This window comes from Delphinapterus leucas, chromosome 1 (assembly GCF_059928025.1).
Source record: "Delphinapterus leucas isolate spDelLeu-1000000601 "Yukka" chromosome 1, BTC_Dleu_Yukka2, whole genome shotgun sequence".
Classification (NCBI taxonomy): domain Eukaryota; kingdom Metazoa; phylum Chordata; class Mammalia; order Artiodactyla; family Monodontidae; genus Delphinapterus; species Delphinapterus leucas.
Genome location: NC_143129.1, coordinates 176,083,010 through 176,103,074, shown reverse-complemented (window position 1 = coordinate 176,103,074; position 20,065 = coordinate 176,083,010). Strand labels below are relative to the sequence as shown.

The 20,065-nt window shown below is 50.2% G+C and overlaps 1 protein-coding gene across 5 annotated transcripts in view; it reads right to left on the bottom strand.

Moving 5' to 3' along the window:
• Positions 1-20,065, bottom strand: part of UBR4 (ubiquitin protein ligase E3 component n-recognin 4) — a 127,605-nt gene that overhangs the window by 8,003 nt on the left and 99,537 nt on the right. For all 5 annotated transcript variants that reach the window (XM_022552048.2, XM_089899902.1, XM_089899913.1 and 2 more), the window contains 16 exons: positions 19,158-19,279; positions 17,994-18,191; positions 17,245-17,325; positions 15,306-15,393; positions 14,658-14,785; positions 13,665-13,772; positions 13,022-13,141; positions 12,171-12,361; positions 11,556-11,729; positions 11,108-11,207; positions 6,900-7,118; positions 5,853-5,966; positions 4,780-4,922; positions 4,192-4,317; positions 2,902-3,096; positions 422-646 (listed from right to left, as the gene is read on the bottom strand). In XM_022552048.2, the coding sequence (XP_022407756.2) occupies positions 422-646; positions 2,902-3,096; positions 4,192-4,317; positions 4,780-4,922; positions 5,853-5,966; positions 6,900-7,118; positions 11,108-11,207; positions 11,556-11,729; positions 12,171-12,361; positions 13,022-13,141; positions 13,665-13,772; positions 14,658-14,785; positions 15,306-15,393; positions 17,245-17,325; positions 17,994-18,191; positions 19,158-19,279 (2,332 nt within the window). The remainder of the gene's footprint in view (positions 1-421; positions 647-2,901; positions 3,097-4,191; positions 4,318-4,779; positions 4,923-5,852; positions 5,967-6,899; positions 7,119-11,107; positions 11,208-11,555; positions 11,730-12,170; positions 12,362-13,021; positions 13,142-13,664; positions 13,773-14,657; positions 14,786-15,305; positions 15,394-17,244; positions 17,326-17,993; positions 18,192-19,157; positions 19,280-20,065) is intronic.

Here is a 20,065-nt window from a genome sequence, read left to right as displayed (position 1 = left end):
AAGAACAGCCCCGAGCACAGCCCCCAGGAAGCTTCGCTAGTTTATGCGCAGACCAGCAAGATTCGGAACACCTGGCTACCTGTCTCAACTGCCTGCCGACCCTAACCCTTCTCCTGAGAAGTCTCACCCTGTGCCTGGCTGGCTTCCTCTCTGAGGACACTTCCCAGGGGTAAGCCTGGCCCCACACTTCTAGTGCCTGAACACCTGACCCAGAGGGGCAGGCACCCGGCGGCGTCAGGCCTCGACTCTTGGTGTGACCGGCCGGGAAGGCTCAGGGTCCATTACCGAGTCAAGCGAGGCGCCTCCACTCAGCACCTGCACGCCGCGGGCAGCTTTTACCCACAGCGGTTACAGAGTCCAGGCGACAGGCGGCCCAGGAGACAGCTCCCTGAAGCAGGCACTTCCCGAAGTGAGCACTGACCTGGTGGCTCCCCCTGGAGCCACTGCCCGGGCCTGAGAGGTCACCAGCAGCCGCCGCAGGACTTCCACGCGTATGGCTCGCCACTTCTCGGGGGGCAGGACGTGGAGGGCTAGGACAGTGAAGTAGTGGGGCCCGTCCACTTCAAAGGCACTCTCCACCCACTTCTCCTTGGGCTGCTCCAGAAAGCCCTGGAGGTTCTTCTCCTCTCGGGAAGTTGCTCGGGTTCTGGAACAAAAGGAGCACCATGAAACCAGGGCAGAAGCAGGGCACGAGCAGCAAGGGGGAGGAGGCTTGCTCAATCTCCCGTCTTCTTTTACATTTCCTGAGCGCTCGGCTCACGGAACTCCCCCACCCGTCCTCCACCGCCCCTCCCGCCTCCTCTCCAAGCGGGGCACCCCCAGCCCCGCCCCAGTCCTTCTCGGGGGCATCTTCCTCGTCCCCCACCCCCCAGCCCAGCTCCGCACAATTCCAACTGCGCGTGTCCGGCACATTCACAAACACTCCACCATCCACGTGTCCTGACAACTCTGGAAGGTGACAGCCGGCACCTCTTTACCAGGGTATCTGAAGGCCCGGGGAGTGAAGTGACACAACCAAAGTCACCAAACCAGTCAGCAAACCCAGAGTCTCTGAGCCCACAGCCCACACTCCCCGACTCCCCGAGTCTCGGTACAGCTAACTGTTCACACGGCATTTGCAGCCGGTGCCCTTCCTAGGCTATCGTGGTGTGTTCTTTTATGTGTCTGTGTCCTCTCTCCTCCGTTAGAAGAGATTCCTCCCGGCGAGCACTGCTTCTTGTTCTCGTTTTTGCCTGAACTGCAGCAACAATGGTAATCATCAACTTTAACGCCAAGCCCGTTCTAAGAGCTTTCCATGGATTATCTCATTTAATCCTCACGATAACCCGATGAGACGGGTACTCTCCCAACGTTACAGAAGGGGAAACTACAGCACAGAGAGAGTAAATATTCTGCCCAAAGCCACACAGTGGGGAGTGAAGGAACTGGGCTCTGACCCAGGCAATCTGGCTCCAGAGCTTTCCCAGCGTGGACTCTCCACCTGCAATGAAGCTTCGACAGGTCACTAGACGGGCACTGAGAGACCACTTCCTTATCACATATTTCTGGCTACACTCTCTCCTTACGACCTGGATGGTGCTCTCAGGCCAAGAGTGCTTGGTGCCCCATCCTAGTTCCCTGGAAATAAAAACACAACACTAGTAGCAGCTGAATCAAAGTTACCAGGTCTGCACATGGCACTGCCAGGCACTGGACTGTGGGAAAGCAGGGAGGATGGTACGGGGACACCAGGCACCCTTCTGCTCCATGGATGAACACAGATGGAACAGGCGGCTACACTAGACTGGAGTGTCCAGAACTGGAAATCAGAAGCTTTGTGCCATCGCCCGACCCGCTCCACTCTGCCCTGGCTCGCGCTGTGTGTGACATACTCGCCTTCACATACAAACGTCCCAGCAAAGGCAGCAATCCCTGCTCAACCAGCTCCCCACCCCCACGCCCACCGTGACCAAGCTCACACCAGCGTGAACCGGCGAGGGAAGCAGGCTGTGGCTGGGAAACAGTGCCTCTTCGTGCAGCTTCCGGCTCAGCCTCTAACTGACCGAGACCATCAGGACACAGCCTGCTCCCTCCCCAACTAAGGAAACTAAGCATGAGTTACGAGTGTCTGGCATTTCAGAGACACAGTGACATCGGAAGCCACCAGCTCTGTTCTGCTGGACAAATCATGCGGCCTCTCTGGGTCTGCTTTGCTCCCCGGAGACTGGGGCGGCCCCCTCCACCCCAATGCTGCCAAAAAGAGGCAACGGCTCTGTCAAAGGCCCCATGGACACCAGCAATCAGCACTGCTCAGGCCTGAAGCACAGGCCTGTTTTTTTTTTCTGGGCTACCTTCCTTCTCAGCTGACTTTCCCAAATAATCTTCAACACCACCTCCCCGCTCACAGCTGCCAGAAGCCTCACTCACTGAAGAAGAGACAGGGATAGCAAGTCCAGGCCCTTGGTCCTGCCACATCCTCCAGCTGTGAAACGCTCACCTGGAACAGCCTGTGCGCCTTTGACAGTGACTGTGTGCGGCCATGACCCATGCCGCGCCCCCCCCCCCCCCCACCATCCAAGGGAACAGTCTTGCAAGTAGCAGCTACACTGAAGTAGAAGCTTCGATGATCTGGCCTCTCCCGCTTCCTGCTCCCCTCTGGGCTGAAGGTCAGTCCAAGCAGGCAGCCCTTGGCTGCCCGTGCTGGTAGATGAGACAGTTTTGGAAGAGGAAGCCACCGTACTCTTTATTCTGTGTGATTCCAAAGAGGCGCCGATGAACATTCCTACTTCGGTAAAGGCTGCCTGGGGCCAGACATTCGTTCTAGAACTAACTAGAACGGCTACAGAAAAGGCGGGAGAGCTTGTCGGGCAGAGGAACACGGGGTGGGTCAGCCAGTGCTGCCCCGAGACGCGCGGTACTGACGTGTTCAGGACGTAAAGCACGGTGTGGATAATGTACGGGATCAGGTGGATGTTGCTCTCCCGGCCGCCCCCTCCAGTGTCCGCGCTGAAGGACTGCTCCATGGCGAAGCGCAGGAACAGCAGCTTGATGTCGTGGATGTTGAGCTGGTACGTGGGCTCCCGCTGGCCCGTGCACTCCTGGAGGTAAGTATTGTGCCTGGGAGAAGAGAACAGGTGGTGAAGTGGAAGCAGGCTCCCTGGTGAAGACCCAGCTGGGAAGGCAGAGACCCCCTTTGGCCTGATGGCTGTGAAGGTTACACAGACGGATAGAGAATGAAAGGCGGAGTCAAGGACAAGGGCTGGGCTCGGGGGAAGACAAGAGCAGAGCACACTTTTGTTTCTGCTGTGACTGAACGCGATGCTCTCCAAGCTTTGAGGAGAACATGCCGGTTTGGGGGCGGGCGGGGGGGAGCAGGGGGTGCATTTCTTGATGGACTAATGTCATAGGACATATTGTGACCACATCAGGAAGTGCATTTTGGGAGAAGAAATGTAGAACTTATTCATTCTGACTGACAAGGTGATCTATCCATAAGAATCATCTCCTCGACCTCCAAATAAAAGGTTTTCCTATGTCAATGTACATCACCAACCACCTGGACTCTCTCTGCCCCTGATTAAGTCTGTGCCTCAGTCTCTTCATCTGTAGAACGCGTATAATAACAACACCCGGTAAGCAGTTCGACATGCTGCCCAGCATGACTTTCATCATTATTACTGCCAAGTGCCTGGTTTATGGTAAGTATCTTTTCATCCCCGAGCTTTACAATAGGACTTGGGGTGGGGCACCACTGCACAAGGCATCTGCAACTGATGAGGACCTCACAGAAGGTTTTGCTACTCTACTCTGGATTTTAGGACAAGGGAGGCTTTGAAAGGAGCCCGATATTCCCTACGCCATCAAGCTATTTTCATTATTTAAACCTCAGAGAAATAGAAGTGAACTCTGGGAAATTTTGGCCTCAAGGACCAAGTCAGGGGTCCTGTGTTTTGTGTCCTAAGATCAGCAAAGGAGGAGAGGTAGCAGATAACCAGAGATTCCACCTGGGGCCCCAGACGCTGAGGGTGCTGGCTTCTCCCAGCAGAGTCCCCTCTCTTCCGGACGGGCTCCCCTGTCAGGAAGCAAAGACAGACATGGATTCCTGATGAAGGTGACAGGAGATGGCTTCCCCGGGGCCGGGGCTGACAGCTGATCTTCCCGTATCTCCTGGGAATCCTCTCTTTTCTACCATGCAAGATGCTCCACACTCACCTTGCCAGACAGGTGGCAAAAGCTGACTCAGGAACATGGGGCCCCCAGACGGGAAGGAGACCGTTGCACTTAGTGTTGGCGTTCTGAAGGGCGGCACTTTCCCACTCTTCCCGGCCTCGAGCCAGCCTGGATTGGGAGGAGAGCAGGGACAAGTGACTGCTGGAATTAATCTGGCAACCAGGCACCTGGGCGCGTGGGGGTGGAGGAGGGTTTGCTGACACTAAGGAAGTGCTGGCCCGTGTGCCTGACTCTACAGAGAGGAGCAGCCGTTTGTAACCACGATGGTAAATGCCGGCTTCACCGCCTCTAGTAAGCAAGGCTGCTCTCACCAGCCTTGGGCCAAAAGCCAAGTATCTTTTCCAGATTATATGGCAGGAATGGCACTTGGGCCTGTATGGCTGAAGGTAGGACACCATACTTTGCAGAGCCTAAGGAAGAGAATTAAAGCCTCAGGGGTGGCAGTCCCACCCCCTCCCAGTCCAGGGCCTCTGGCGAGCTGCCCGCTCCCCTGAAGTCACACAGGGCTAGTACTGAAGCACATGCAAGGGGAGGCCTAGTGAAGGAGCCACCCGCAAGAGCCAGGCCCACCTGACGGCAGCCAGGTGGCAATCGTAGTGCACGATGTTGAAGTGGGACACGGTGCTGTAGCCCTGCTGTTTCCGGGGCTTGTTCTCCATCTCCTCTAAGGCTACCCGCTTGGTGAAGGTATAAATGCCTAGGACCTTGGTGGGCTGCAAAGATAACATAAAAAGGAGGAGAGGTGAAACTCCAAGGCAGGCTGTGAAAGGAGGTGAAGCAGAGCAGAGGGGCCCCGAGGGTCTACGATCCTAGGAAGGGATGCATTCAGGAAAGGGGGTGATGGTGAGCCCCTCAGTCTCCTGGTTAAGCACTTGGCTGGGCAGAGCCCCAGTGAAATGAGGGTTGTGGGGAGCAACTGAAATAAAGTGGATGCTGCGAGACAGAAGGGCAGAAATGCGAGCCTGAACGGTCCCTTCCTTTTTGCTTCTTTTATCTGAAAATGAAGAATAAAGCGCCTTCTTGTTAAGTCACTTGTTTTTCAAAACTGACCAGAAAGCTCCAAGGAGCCTGTGTCACAGCAGGACTTACAGGGCTTGTGGCCCAGGGCAGTGCCCCTTCGACAGGCTTGGGTGCTAAGTAATAAATTCAAGCTGGAGAGGAAGAGGGATGACTTTTAGGCCTTTAGGGGAGCAAACTGGTCACTTGCTGTTGTGCTCCTTTGGGTGTTAAATCGAGTTAGGTGGAGCCCAGAAAGCCAAGGTCCTGACCTTCTCCCCAGGTTATCTGAATATGGAAGCAGCATGATGTGTTTTTAAAAGCCCCAGGTCTGAAGTCAGAAAAGCCTGGCCTAGAACTCTGGCTCTGCTACACGAACTTTGTTTTCTCATCCATAAATTAGGGCTTTTTACAGGTTTAAAGATAAAATTACCCAGTTTACATAAAGGCTCTGGGCACAGGGCCTGGCACACAGAAGGGACCCAGTGAGCGGTAGCTGTTGATGACGATGAAGACTACCGTCCAGATCAGTCTGCCTTCCCACCTTTAGAGAGGACAGCTGGCCCTAAGATACGAGCCTTGACTCTGGCCTAAGAACAAAAAGGCCTCAGGCGAGGGAGGCCACCGGGGCTTGGGACTGACCGCACCTGGAACTTGTACCCCTCCCTGCAGATGCAGCATGTGAGGCCCGGCTCCTCGATCAGCTCCTCCATCTGCTTCAGGAGCGCCGTCTTGGTCACGACCTGGCCCTTCTCATTGGTCTGTAAGGGGAACCCCAGGTGGCACGTCAGACAGGAATTTCCACGCACCCTCCCACTGCAGCTTGGGGACACGCAGGCACAGGGCTGACCTTCCACATACATGAAAAGGACTGCTGCACTGAAAGGAAATCTCTTTAGTTGGCTTCTAATGAGGGTAAAGACCCAGATTCTCCTGCTATTCTCTTCCTACAGGAACCACTGAAGCAGAGGAAACCATCCAGCTAGAACCCTGGCAAGTTGCCACTTGCCAACAAAGAAGCCCCCTTTCCTCGTGCCAGCAAGACCAACTCTTGGCTGACAAGGGCTGTTGCAGCATGAGTCATTTACTGTTCCCATGGGAGTTTTAAAACTGCTGACACTCAAGTTCGCTGGTCTGGAGAAGGCTCTCACAGGACCTCTGCCTCCTCCAAGGTAGGATAGAAGAGCACAGAGCCCTTCTTGTCGAACAGACCCAGGTTCAAACGCCTGTCAGCCACTTGTTAGTTATGTGCCTTGCCGATTTACTTCACCTCTTAGCTTCAATTAGTTCATCTTTAAAATGGGTATAAAATCAACCTCTCAGAAGCACATGAGGGCTTAAATACAATCTTACAAGGAGGCTGCCTAAGCACAGTGCCTGGCATATAGTAAATCACTGATAAACAATGATTATCACCATTTTTAATGCTTCTGCGAACTTGTTAAGTCATTTAACCTCTGAGCCTCATCCGTATAGAACAATGATAGTCACACATCTAAGGGTTGTCGGGAAGATGAAAGAAGGTGAAGCATCTAGCGCCGTGCCCAGTACACCGACCCCCTGCCCACAGCCTTCACCTTCACCATCCCCAACCCCAGCTCTGAAACCCCAGAGCACAAATGACTGTGCCACAGGGTAGGCAAGAATGCGGGGACCCGGGCGTGGCTGTACCGTCATGCCCAGCGTGCCCGTACCGTCATGCCCAGCGTGCCCAGAGCCTTCTGCCTCATGGCCATGGCCATGCGCTTCTTCTCGGCCCGGGTTTCCCTGCGGGCCGCGTCTATCTTCTTGTTTACGTCAGGGTGTTCCCGCAGTGCCTCCAGCAGGTTCTCTGCCAGGGTCCCAATGCCCTCATCGCTGGACACCTGCTCCAGTTTATGCAGGTTTGTAATGGAGTCGGTTCCGATCAGAACCTGTCAAGAAGGGACCAAAGAGATGAAGGCCTCCAGTTATGTAAACAAGCGTTCTTCTCAGGAGCTTAAAGGTTCAAAACATGTGCACAATCTCATGTCATCTGCTTGGTTTCAATCAGATCCTCTGATTTTACACTTCAAGAGGTTCGGACAAATGGAGGAGGTTAGGCTCTGCCACCAACCTCTGACTAGTCACCACGCTCTTCAGTCTCCATAACCCTGTCTATAAAATGGGGGCAGGCCAGGGCCGCCATGATGATTAAATCAGACGCCATACGTAAAGTGCTCAGCGCGGTGAAAGTGAGAGGGGCTCAGATAAGAGTCCCTGGAGAAGCAGCCCCCGTTGAGGCCTCAGTGGAGAACTCAGCAAGCACGCCGAGCAAAGAAGGCCCTTGATGCTCACGGGGGCTCTGCTGAGCTCTTCACCCGCGTCCACCAAGCCCGGGAGCACAGCAGTTTTCTCGACCTAGGGATTCCAGACGTACAACTACACGTGGGAGTGGGGATAAGAAAAAACTTAGAAAGAAACAGATGTAAACAAAAACCTCCTGTGCTTAAAAATGCTGGCAGCTGCTACACGACAGCACCACACTATCCACAGGGGTGGGAGAACGTCACAACGCTGAAGGCAGGGGAAATCCGCAAAAGCTCTCCGGGGGAGCTCACTGAGAAATCCGCACCACCCCATCACTGGTGAGCTGATGCCCGTTACCACACAGTTGACAACAAATCGAAAACAACAAAGCCAACTTGCAATGTGAAAGCTCAGCACTCAACTCAGGTCACTCACTAGCTCATAGATCTATTTTCCCAGCAGGTACGCGTCCACTTCATACCTCAGCGAAATGACAGGCTCTCTCTTGTCTCATGCTCCTCAACGCTGAACTCGTAGTTCAACTGCCTACTGAATACTCCACGGGTCCCCTAGACTTAACACTCGGGCTGTGTACTGTGTGCACGTGCGTGCACACACATGCGTGGGAAGCTCCTACCCTCCTGAGGCTTACCCTCTAGTTAGGAGGACAGAGCACACACTAATAATCTAACATCACAGACTCTCCTCCCCCTCACTCACTCCCAAACCTCCTAGTTCCCCATCTCTTTCAATGGCATCACCACTCCTGTCACTCAGTCCAGATACGGAACGGAGTTCTTGATTCACCCAGCTTCTTCACTGCTGACGTGCAATCAATCTCCAAATCCCATTTATTCCACCTCCCAGATCTCTGTCGAATCCATTCACTGTCCACCTCACTAACTGGAGTTCAGCTGCCATGGCCTCTCACCTAGATCACAATAAAAGCCTGCCAACTGTTCTTCCCACCCCCCTCGTCACCTCCATCCAATTCATCCTCTAGGGTACGGCCAGGCGCACTACCCTCAGGAGACAATCCACACTCTTCTCCGTGGGGCATGTGATGTGGACCCACGCGTACATCTCCAGTGCCGGCTCTTGCCACGTCTCACCTCCAATGCAACTGCTTTCAATTCCTGGAATGCTTTAAGCTCTCTCACCTCTGAACCTCTGCGGGCGCCCTATTCTTCTCTTAGAAATCCCCTTCCCTTTGACCCCTTCCACACTGCATTTACGCCCAGCTCTGTTATCACTATGTCCTCGGCTCTATCTTCCACCAGACAGTAAGCTCCCAGAGGGAGCTGTGACTGTCTCATCTGCCAACATTGCCTCAACCTAGCGCAGCACAGGTACACGACAGGCACTGCACAAATACGTGCTAAAAGAGAAATGAATGGTCAGAAGTATGAATGCCAAGTATCTAACTAGACGAAGCCTTGTTTTTAAAAAAGAATTCAATTTAGTAACTAAGAATAAGCTTGGAATCCATTGACCTGAGTTCTCAGGTCAATGTGTTGCCACTGGCCAAATGACAATTCTGTCCCTTGACTTACCCACATTCAAAACAAAGATGTTACAAGGATTGGGGAAAAAAAATAAGTGAAAACTCTTACGTAAGAAGAATTATCCGTAAGATGTAATAATTATGACTATTTCCACTGAACTGAACAAAAGTTGAGTACTATAGTTATTTGAGTGAGACATATGGAAGAACCTTTACTGTAGCCAATTAACCACATTTTTGGAGTGAGTTATCAGAACAGATGACTACATGAGAATGTGGAACTATACTCAAGATAGACAGCTCTAAACAACCACCAAAAAATGCAGCCCTGAGGACTCTCAAAACTCAACACTGAAAACACAAACAATACTATGAGAGAATGGGCAAAAAATATGGACATACATTTCACTGAAGCAGACAGACAGATGAAAGACATGAAAAGATGTGCAGTGAGTGTCATTATCCATCAGAGAAAACAAATTAAAACCACTCTGAAACCATCACTCTACGTCTATCAGCACGGCTGACGCACCACCAAATGCTGGCGAGCATGCAGATAAAGCGGACCGCTCGCACCCTGCCGACGGGAATGGGAAGCGGTGCAGCCTCTAGAAAACAGTTTGGCAGCTTCTTGTAAACAAAATAATGCAACTACTACACAAGCCAGTAACTGCAGTCTTGGGCATTTACCCCAAAGAAATGGAAACTTATTCACACAAAAACCTGCACGTGAACATTCACAGCCACTTTATTCATAGCAGCCTCAAGATGGCAACAACCCAGACACCCTTTAATGGGTGATGGTTAAACGGGTCACGGTGCACCCCCGCCATGGACACTACTCAGCACTAAGAAGGAACAAACGACTAATATATACAACCACCAGGACAAACCGCCAAAAGTTATGCCGAGTGAACACAGCCAGTCCCCAAAGGTTACGTGCTTTATGATTCCATTTAGTATACAACATTCTTGACAGAACAAAATTACAGAGATGGAGAAGATCAGTGGTTGCCAGGGCAGGTGGATGCGGCTATAAAAGGATAGGGACTTCCCTGGTGGCACAGTGGTTAAGGATCCGCCTGCCAACGCAGGGGACACGGGTTCGAGCCCTGGTCTGGGAAGATCCCACGTGCCGCGGAGCAACTAAGCCTGTGCACCACAACTACTGAGCCTGCGCTCTAGAGGCCGCGAGCCACAACTACTGAGCTCACGCACCGCAACTACTGAAGCCTGTACGCCTAGAGCCTGTGGTCCGCAACAAGAGAAGCCACTGCAATGAGGAAGCCCACGCACCGCAACGAAGAGTAGCCCCCGCTCACTGCAACTAGAGAAAGCCCTTGCACAGCAACAAAGACCCAACACAGCCTAAATAAATAAATAAATAAATAATAAATAAATAGGACAAGAAGAGGGATCCCTGCGGTAGGGAAACGGTCCCGAATCTTGACTGCATGGATGTCAATATCCTGGCTGTGATAAATTTCCTATAGTTTTGCAAGGCGTTCCCATTGAAAGAAACTAAGTAATGGGTACGCACGACGTCTCTGTATTATTTCTTAACAACTACGTGTAAATCTACAATAATCTCAAAATAAAAAGTTTAATTAAAAAAAAACAAATCCAGACTGGCCACCTGTCTGGGCCAATTAGGGTTTGTGAGAGTAACAGATAGCTCAGCCCAGTGACTATCAGGAAGGAGCAACCCGGCGGACAAGGTTGGGCCTCCCTGAGAACCAAGTTTTTGGCTGCCTGGGGCAGAGCAGAAAATGGTAGTGATGGCATTACAAATGTCCCAGGGACTACAGCCAGAAATCGAAACTCTTTTTACCCTCTGGCCAGCCACACCCTCACAACTGCTGCTCAGCTAAGCCGTGAGATAAAGAAGCCCCACATAAGAATGAGTTGAATGAGGAAATCACAAATGTAACTTAATCCTGTCTGCACACAGAGAGATGAACCAGATGACTTCTGAGAGTCCCTCTAATCTGGGAGTCTTATGTACTAGGGCAAGACTAATCAAGGTGGTTACCTTCACTCAGTCGTGGCAGATGAGGAGAGAGGGTGTGGTTCCCTCCCATGACGTGTCCTGCTCCAGAATAAGGCCCGCGTTGCATGCTAGTTACTCACCTGGGTGGCAGGGTGCTGGATGGCCAGCCCCCGAAGAAGTCTCAAGATAAACGGCAGGGCTGGGCGAGACAAAAACTTTTTCCAGATGTCAGCATCCAAACTGCAAAGCAGAGAGAGGCTTATGAGCAGGCCAGAGAAGCAAAGGCCACCTAGAAACCGGCTGTTGATTCTGGCTTGTTTAGATGTGACCCTACAAGCGTACCATAAAGAATCACAAAGGACCACCCAACTCAGCTGAGAAACCAGATAGAAGCTTCTGTTTCCTCGAAACAGAAACCAACAAACTGCCATCCTTTCCCACAGCCCCAAGGGCTGCAGAGTCACCTTGATAGCTTCCAGAAGGGGAGGGAGACCCCAAGGAAGGCAGAGGGATGCCAAGACGATGAAGGAGAAAAGGAACCAGAAGGAGGGGAAGGAAAGCAGCCCCTCTGACAGAGGTGCTGCTTACTTCTTGGCACTGGGAATGTGCTTTTTCATATAGTCAAGTGCATTCTGGGTGATTCCCTTCTGGAGAATCAGATCCTTTAGCTGATGCCCATTGCTGTTGTTCTTGATGCCAGCTGCGATTTTACAGAAGCAGTCCAGGAAGACTTTATCATCGCCACTGTGATCTTCGTCATACCTAGGAGGAAAGAGCAAAGACCCCGAGAGTGTGAAAGGAGGAACAAAAGCTGATCACGTCCTTTTCTTGGTTGACAATCTTCAATGGCCTATAGGATCAAGTCTAAACTCCGGAGCATACCCTTCTCATCTGGCTCCTGCCACGCCCCCCTATCTCCCAACCCCGTCTTGCATTTTCATGCTTTTGCACACGTGACTCCCTCCAGCTTGTCATATCTCCTTCCCATGTCACCAAACACTTCTCCTTCTCTGCCTCACCAGGTGCTACTTTAACACAATGTATTTTACTTTTTGCCTCCCCAGTTAGACCAAGCCCCTTAAAGGCCAGACTAGCACACAAAAATCTAAAAGAAACTCAGGTGACTCTTCCTTAGTCTCACAAAACTAGTTTAGGGTTTTCACAGGGACTCTCGTTCAGCTGTCTGAAATCTAAGCAACATACTTATCAAAGCTGCAGTATGGTTTGAACCGCTCCACCAAGATCTGCATTTTCTCCACCTCCCCGAAGGACAGGTATGGGATGATGCGAAGCAGGCCCTGGAGCACGCTGGGGTTGGAGCGAACAAAGGTGCTGTTGATCTGGTCCAAGAGCATCACGAGTTGATCTTTGTCACCCGTCAGGAGGAGGTTGCCCTGCAGTAAGAGAGAGGACGGGAGGCCCACTAATAAGGTTGGGACTTTGTGGCCCTTAATGGTCATCCATTTCCATCAGAGCCATCAGAAGTAGCCCTAGAAGAACAGTGTCTCAGCACTTCCTGGGGAATAATCAGCAGTGTGAGTTCTACCTCATAAATTAGTTTCTAACTTTCTGCAGTGGCTCTGTTAATAGTCTCAGGTGGTCAAAATAAACCAACACAATCTTCCCCTCCCCCGAGAGAACGCAGGCTGCCTGGTATTCATTTGGTCGTATCTCTAGCCAAACCATCAGCACCAACAAGAACAGAGGAATGCGTGGGTGTGCTAAGTGGAGAGAAACTGAACTGGGAGCTGCAGACCTGAGTTCTAGGCCTTCAACTGTACAGTAACCGACTATATGGTATTGAACGGCTCACTTCATCTCTCTGGGCTTGGAGCTTCCCCAACTGTGAATTGAGGGGTTGGACTAAGGCCCTTGTCTATCAACTGGAATAGTCAGCTTTGTTTCCTCTGAATCCAGATTTCATGCTTTAACGTAATGATGTCACTGTGAGCTGGGCAGGTTCAATCATTCTTGGCTGACACAGCTAGACACAAACCAGCCAATGGCTGGCAATGAGACGATGTCTGCGGGTGGACAAACCGGGCTCCACTCACCTTGTCCTCACTCAGGGGCTCAGCATTGGACTCATCCAGAATGATCTCCATAATGCTAAGCACCTGCTCGGCCACAGCTGCACCACCACTGTCCTTGCTTTCTTGCTCAGCTACCAGGGCCTGCAGGAGAAGGAGGCCCAGTCACTCTAGGGATAGACCATAACCACTCACTGCTCATGGGATCAGCTCCTCAAGGATGGTCTTTGTGGCCTTACATTCCGGAAATTCTGTGCGTGTGTGTGTGCGTGTACACGCATGGAGAGACATGCAGTGTGTGGGTTTCTGAGGACAGTGAAAACGACGTTTCGGTTTCTTTCTGGTTGCCCTGAGGTGAGTGGCACTACTTTCCCACTGGGGTGCAGTCTGGACTGGTGTAGGGACTAACTTCCTCTTGCTTCTCATCTGAATTCAGGAAAGAAACAAGGACGCTCTTGAGTGTCATGGCAGCAGCACAGGGTGAGCCAGCAGGAGGATAAGGAACAGCCTGAATAATTCAAGCCTCTGTGCCCATCAGTTAGACAGAAAAGGCTTGAAAAGGCCACAAATCCATTTCACTTGAGCCCAGAAGTGAGATGTCTTTCCCCCACCCAGGACTTCCCCCACCGAGGCTCATTCTTTGTCTTTTGCAGCCCACACTCTTTACCAGGTTGAGAGTCCCCAGCATGACATTCAAAGTGTTCATTTCCAGCTTGACCAGCTGTTGCCGGTTGACTTTCACCTTCACACAGTAACTGAATAATTTCAGCAGCACCTGACAAGAAAAGCCAGTCAAAACCCATGAGACCATCTGAGAGTGAAGACATGGGGACAAGCAGGAAAGAAATGCCCAAGAGGGGTCGTGTACAATCAGCAGATACTCCCCCTGAAATACAGAGGACAGCGAAGTTTCCTTAAGGAGACACGATACGGTGGCTAGGCTCTCCTGTCAGGCTTGCATCTCAACAGCAGTGTTCTCCAGCAGTAGCTCCCGTGGGCTGGGTATATATATATCTCTGCCGTCTCTAAAACTATGGCAAGGACACTAATTCCTCGTGGAATAGGTGATGCTCTGTTGTCTTGGGGGAAATGCCAGTACTAACTCAGACTCTGAACTAATACCAGTAAACAGAAAGATCCCAAAGCTCATGGCCCGTGGGAGCTCAGAACCATGTAGCTCACTGAAAACATGGGTACAATAATGTATGTTCTCATGTTCCCTGGAGGTCAAAACAATAGTGTAATATGTATGATGCCTTTAGAATCCTCTACTCTTCCCTAATGAGATAGTTGGATGAATAACCAAACAAAATCCTACAAAAAATTAAAGAGTTACTTACAAAATCCATTTTAAAGAGCAGTAATAATAATAATTGACACAAGTGCAGCTTTTTGGGGAAAGACAATTAGACACTGGTTCCACAGGTGACTAAAGAAATATAGCAGAAGGCTTGCTATCATGCTGGTTTTTCGGGAGGAGTCGGCAGGGAAGAGGGGAGTGGGGGAGGGAGTCTAAAGTGTAGAGAGGGCCAAGGAAGCTGTCAGGTCCTTCACTGGCTTGCACTGGTCCACGGCACCATGCTGCCCCCTAGGGTTAAATGGCAGGGGTCACGAGCTTCTGTCCAGGGGGGCCTCTCCCACTTCGCTGCCTCCAACTCACTGTTAGAAGGTGGCGTCCCTGCTTGAAGTCTTTGATCCCTGCCAGTCTGTTAAGCATGCATTCCAGGCCCTCACACTGGGCCATCACACCAGCCATCTTATACACTTCTTCTTCATCTTCTTCTTCGTCTGGAAGAAAAGGGAAGCCAAGCAAAAATGGAGGTGAAGCCAGGAATAAAGCACAGCCCTCTTCCAGGCCGGTGGCTACTTCCCTTTTCCGTATCTCCACTAAAGTGCGTAGCCAATAAAAGGGGTCAGTATTGGATATCAAACTTCACTGTCTCACTCTTAGTAACTTTTTTAAAAGTTTAAGTCACTTAAAATTGTTTACTCAAATATGTGAAAATACACGCATTACAACCACTAACGAAAAAAACAAAAACAAAAACCCTAAATAAGGGGCCCTGAACGCTCGTTTGTTGCTCACTGCACTTCCCCCAGCACCCCCCCACGGCCCCAGCGGTATCTGAACGGGGCCACTGATAACCGTGTTTTTCCTCAGCCAGAGGAGAAATCCCCCCTCAATTCTGAACAGAATTGCGAGAGAGCATCTGCCCAGACTGCCCCCAAGTCCCAGGACGTGAACTGCTGCTCAGAGCTCCCAGTCCTCAAACCGAACGTGCGGCGGCGTCTGTGGGAAGGGCCGTACCCGTGGTGGAGTCCAGGGACTCGATAAACTCCTCGGTGGCGTCGCCCAGCAGCCCCCGCATCCGGTAAACAATCCTCATGGGCTCTCCCTGAGCAGACACAGAGTTGGAGAAATGTGCTTGTGAACAGGCCCAGAAAATGCAAAGGACTCGACACCTGGTCTTGCTTAATGCTTCGGCGGTGTGGACAACTTCTATTTCTCTGCAGGGTCTTAACCACAAAATCTAGAATCCAGACGCACTACAATTCACTTAGTGGAAAGAAAGCTCATTTTATTTAAGGTCTACTACAGGCCAGGAGTTGTGTGAAGCATTTTACAGACACTACCTCACTTAATTTCATTGAAACTATGTAATAACTATAACAACTAGTATTTATTGTTTTTACTCTGCACTAAGCCCTTTGCTAATTAGGCACTTTATATTACCCTTCTATACAAGGTTACACAGCTTGTTCAAAGTTATCCAGCTATAAGCCCAGTTCTGTTTCCAAGCCTGTGCCTCCTTCAGGAGTATAAATTCTCTCTAATCAATAGGGACCACTACTCAAGGGATCAGGACGAGGGAAGTCAATTAGATCAAAGGGCTGCGATTCAAGTCTCAGGAATCAAAAGCAAGAAAACAGAATACACCAATCTCTGCCTAGGGAGATCCTGAGGTCTTCATATAACCCCACAGCAAGGAGAGGATTCATCCAAATTTCCTCAAGCTAAACCTACAACCTGAGAGAATGACTAGAAATAAGTCTTGTAAATTAGAAGATTCCAGCAACTTTCCTAAACTGGAGGATCATGAGACTTCACGCTCCACCAGGTACCAGCTTAGGCACTCTAGCACAGGTAGTATTATCCTCATTTTGGAGGTGAGAAACGGAGGCTTGAAGTTACATTCTAGCAAATTAAGTGGGAGAGCAGGTACCATACTAATTCAAGCTGCCTGCCTCTAAGCCATGCTCAGCTTCAGGAGACGAAACCCTGGAGGGAGAGAACCTGTCAGGCCAGGTCCCAGAGCATTTCCAGCTGTGGAAGCCCAGTGGGAACTAAGAGAGGGGACAGCCATAGACCATGGACAGAGAGAGAGAGACACAGAAAACAGACCCTTGTCTGTAGCTGAAGAGATGGGCTGCTTATCAGGGAAATGGGGGATAAAGTAAAAAGGGAGGCTGATGAAGGCCCGGATAAAAAGGTGCCACAAACTCCGGACTTTGCCGGAAGAACCCCTTGGTGGATTAAGCACATTAATGGGAGGGACAAATGATCCCCAACTTCTTGCCTCCTGGTTCAAAAGGGGAGGCTGACGATGTATATTCTTTGGCTTCCATACCACCATTTACAAGGGCGCCCAGAAAAGCTTGTTCTGAATTTTTTTGGTGCATCAGGGATTAAATCTGTATGGTTGTTTTGATGCTAAAATGTCAGTGGGGGAAGTGGAATATCTGACTTTTATAAGCGGACAAATGGTACTGAGGTGGCCAAAAGGACCACAGCGCCATGCTTCTTTCATTTCCCTTTTCCACTCCTTCAGAATAACTGCCTTTTGAGTCTCAATTTCCCAACTAGTAAAATAAAAACTATGCTCCTCGACACAGTACTGGAAAATGTTCTGAAAAGTGAGCAAGCCCATAATAGTTGAGATTAATCTCAGTCAAGAGGTGTCCACTCTTGACAGCAAGCCCTCCCCATCACCGGGCTTCCTCAGACTTTGCCCGGGCCGGCTGCACAGCCAGGAAACGCTCACCCCTCCTGAAACTCCTCTCCCCTCACCAGTAAGCTGCCTCACAAGGAGGACAAGGTGACCGGTTTTCTCCACACCAACACCGACAGGGGAAGTAAAGGTCCTTACATGCTGCTACCACCTGGGCAAGTGACGATGAACAACGGCTCCTCCTAGTACAAGCCTGCAAGTCAAACCACACCTCCAAGCAAGAAAACAAACACATACCTCATTCGTGGTACACCAGACCTTCTTGTAAACCTCGGCCACAGGAAGGTCCAAACTAATGATTTTATTGTTCACTAGAAGCTGAACAGAAAAGAAAATGATGCTGTTATTTGGAAATAATTGTAAGGCAAGTAAATTTCAAGATCAAAGGGCGCTTTATGGCATAATGTCTGTGCGTCAGGGACCTATGGACTCTCTCTCTCTAAAAAATGCACATGTGTGCGCAACACGCAGAACTTTGTGCACAAGTTCAGGGGTTACAAACAGCTTTAACCCAAACCATGGACTCCAGGTTAAAAAACTGCTGAGGACCTTCTCCTATCCTGAATCCATTTCAGCTCAGCACCAAAGAAGACAATTTTCTCTATTTCACCAACAAGCTTTTCACCATGTATACGATAACGCCAGACCCTAGTGTTGTCTGCCAGAAGGTACCAGATACAGGGCCAGAAATCTGCACAGGGGCTAAAGTGCCAGTATTTAGGGAGCTTAATTAACTTGGAATCCCTGGAAAGCCTCTGCCACAGCAACAAGAACAATAAAAGCCTACGCCATGATAAGCAGCAGTCACCAACCATTTGCTTCCCACGTGCCAGGCAGTGGGCAGAGCCCTTTACAGGTAATTGCCCTGAACACCAGGTAGGGTAGGTAGGTGGAGACCCTTGGCCCGCACTTACAGAGGCCCAGTGTTAGCCGGCCCCTGAGGGAAAGGAGCCCTAACCATGACAGTGGTGTCCTGTGCTTGTTACCTCCATCCCACTGTCATCCTCCAGGAGAGCCACCAAGTCACAGTCCTGGCAAATCTTGTTCTTTATATCCCTCATGAGTGGCCCAATGCCTGGCTCATTGCTGCTGTACGGGTTCCCAGGCATCCTGCCCTGTAAGAAGTCTTCTTGTTGGGGATCCTTCTCCAGGGTCACAAAGAATTCAGTGACTTCATTCTCCTCCTGAAGGACAGAGAGAAGGAAGCAGAAGGGATGGCATAAATATACGTGCAGAGGGATGGCAGAGACCTTATTGATTTAGACCATGCTACCTTGCTCACGGACACCCTGAGGAAAACACACCAAACTCATCCAGCCCCTTACACATTTAAAGACATAAAGGATAAGAAGCTCAGAGGTGATTCAAAAAATCCAAATATAATTCAAATAGCCTTAAATATCAAGCACCTCCTCTGAAACTTAAGGGGAGATTAGAAGGGAAAGCCTAACAAAATAAGCAGACGAGGAGTGACCCATGAAAGCCGGATCACTGACACGAGGGCAGAGAGGGCTCTCCTCCTGCTCGTCTCATGCGATGCCAACCAATCTGGGGCCAGATGACTTTGTCCCTGGTGACCCTCCAGTCAAGGAAAGGGTCTTCTCTATATTATACAATATTCAGGCACGCCCAACCCCACTGATCTCTCATCGTTAACTGACGATGCCGGTGTTCTTCATTCTTCCTCAATAACAGGAGGGGATCTTTGGCTCATACCACGCTTCTATATAGTTCGGGCTACGGAAACAAATACACCGGCATCCAAGCGTGCACAAAACATGGGCAGGGAAAGAAGGAAGAGGGTGAAAATTTCCTTACGCCCTAGCTCAGCGTTGCTTCTTTCACAGCATGTTGGATTAATACCAGGATTTGGGCAATGGGAGGTTACACCTAGCTCAAAAAGAAAGATTGATTTTGACTTTGAATCTAGGAAATGAGACCAAGGAAGGTCTTTAGATTTCCCACCATGTGGAACGGGAATATTATGAGGTTGCTTCTGTTTTACATGCGGTGCTTCCTAAAACACTGCCTGAACAGGCCACCGCTGGTAAGATTACCCATGACTATAATGAATCACCAAGAGGCTTCATGGAGAAATGGCTCATGCTGACACCCCGAGAGCCACGGGAAGCACCACTGCTTATGCTTACAGGATAGATGATGCTGCAGAGCCTCTCAAAGATGAAGACAGGAGTCCGGTAGTCATCCAGATTGTAGCGCTTGGCTGTCTCAATGCACACGGCCATGAAAGCCTTGGTTTCCGATTCTGTACCTACCAGAAATCAGTGTGGCCAAGTCAGTTAGGAAAGAGCTTCACACACGGAAACTAAGATGAGACTTTAAATGAAGTTCCGTCACTGACAGATTCTTTCTGCCTAGCAAGTCTTTCAATGTCCTATGTGGCAATATCAGTATTTCAACTGGAAACCTGAAGCTGACTGATTCTTATACTCAGACCACATTCCATTTGAAAGCCTTAATACCCAAGTCAACACAGAGCATCACAGTTAGTTGCGTACACGTCTTGCTCCCTCTGGGAATTATAACCTTGCATCCTCTTGCCCAAAACAGGTACCCAAAAATGTCAAATAATGATCCTAACTGCATTCCAGTCAAATCAAAAGGAAGTTATAGTTTTCAGTTTCATTCTAAAAGGTTAAGAAGATCGCCTTCTATAAATGAAAGGATAAACTTCAAGTCATATATGCAAGTGCTGTAATAACGCTCTTGAAAAGGGTCCAGTTGCCAAGGTCACAAACCAGCTCAGCAAGACAGCTGAAAATGGCACCAGAAGGACCTCCATGTCTGGCAATACAGCAGACTATGTCCCCTGACCTACTTTCCACTCCTCCACTTAAAAACAATTTAAAATATTGAATAAAAAGGTATCAGTGAACTGCCACACTAGCAAAGAAAGCCACAGCCCCAAAATTAAGAAAAATTGGGAACCCAGGGAAGTTAGCAAAGCACAGAGGCGAATTTTTGCCGTGAGCTTTCATTTCAATAACCTGCCAGGATCTGAGAGCTGGATACAAAGCCACAAATCTGCCCAGGTGGA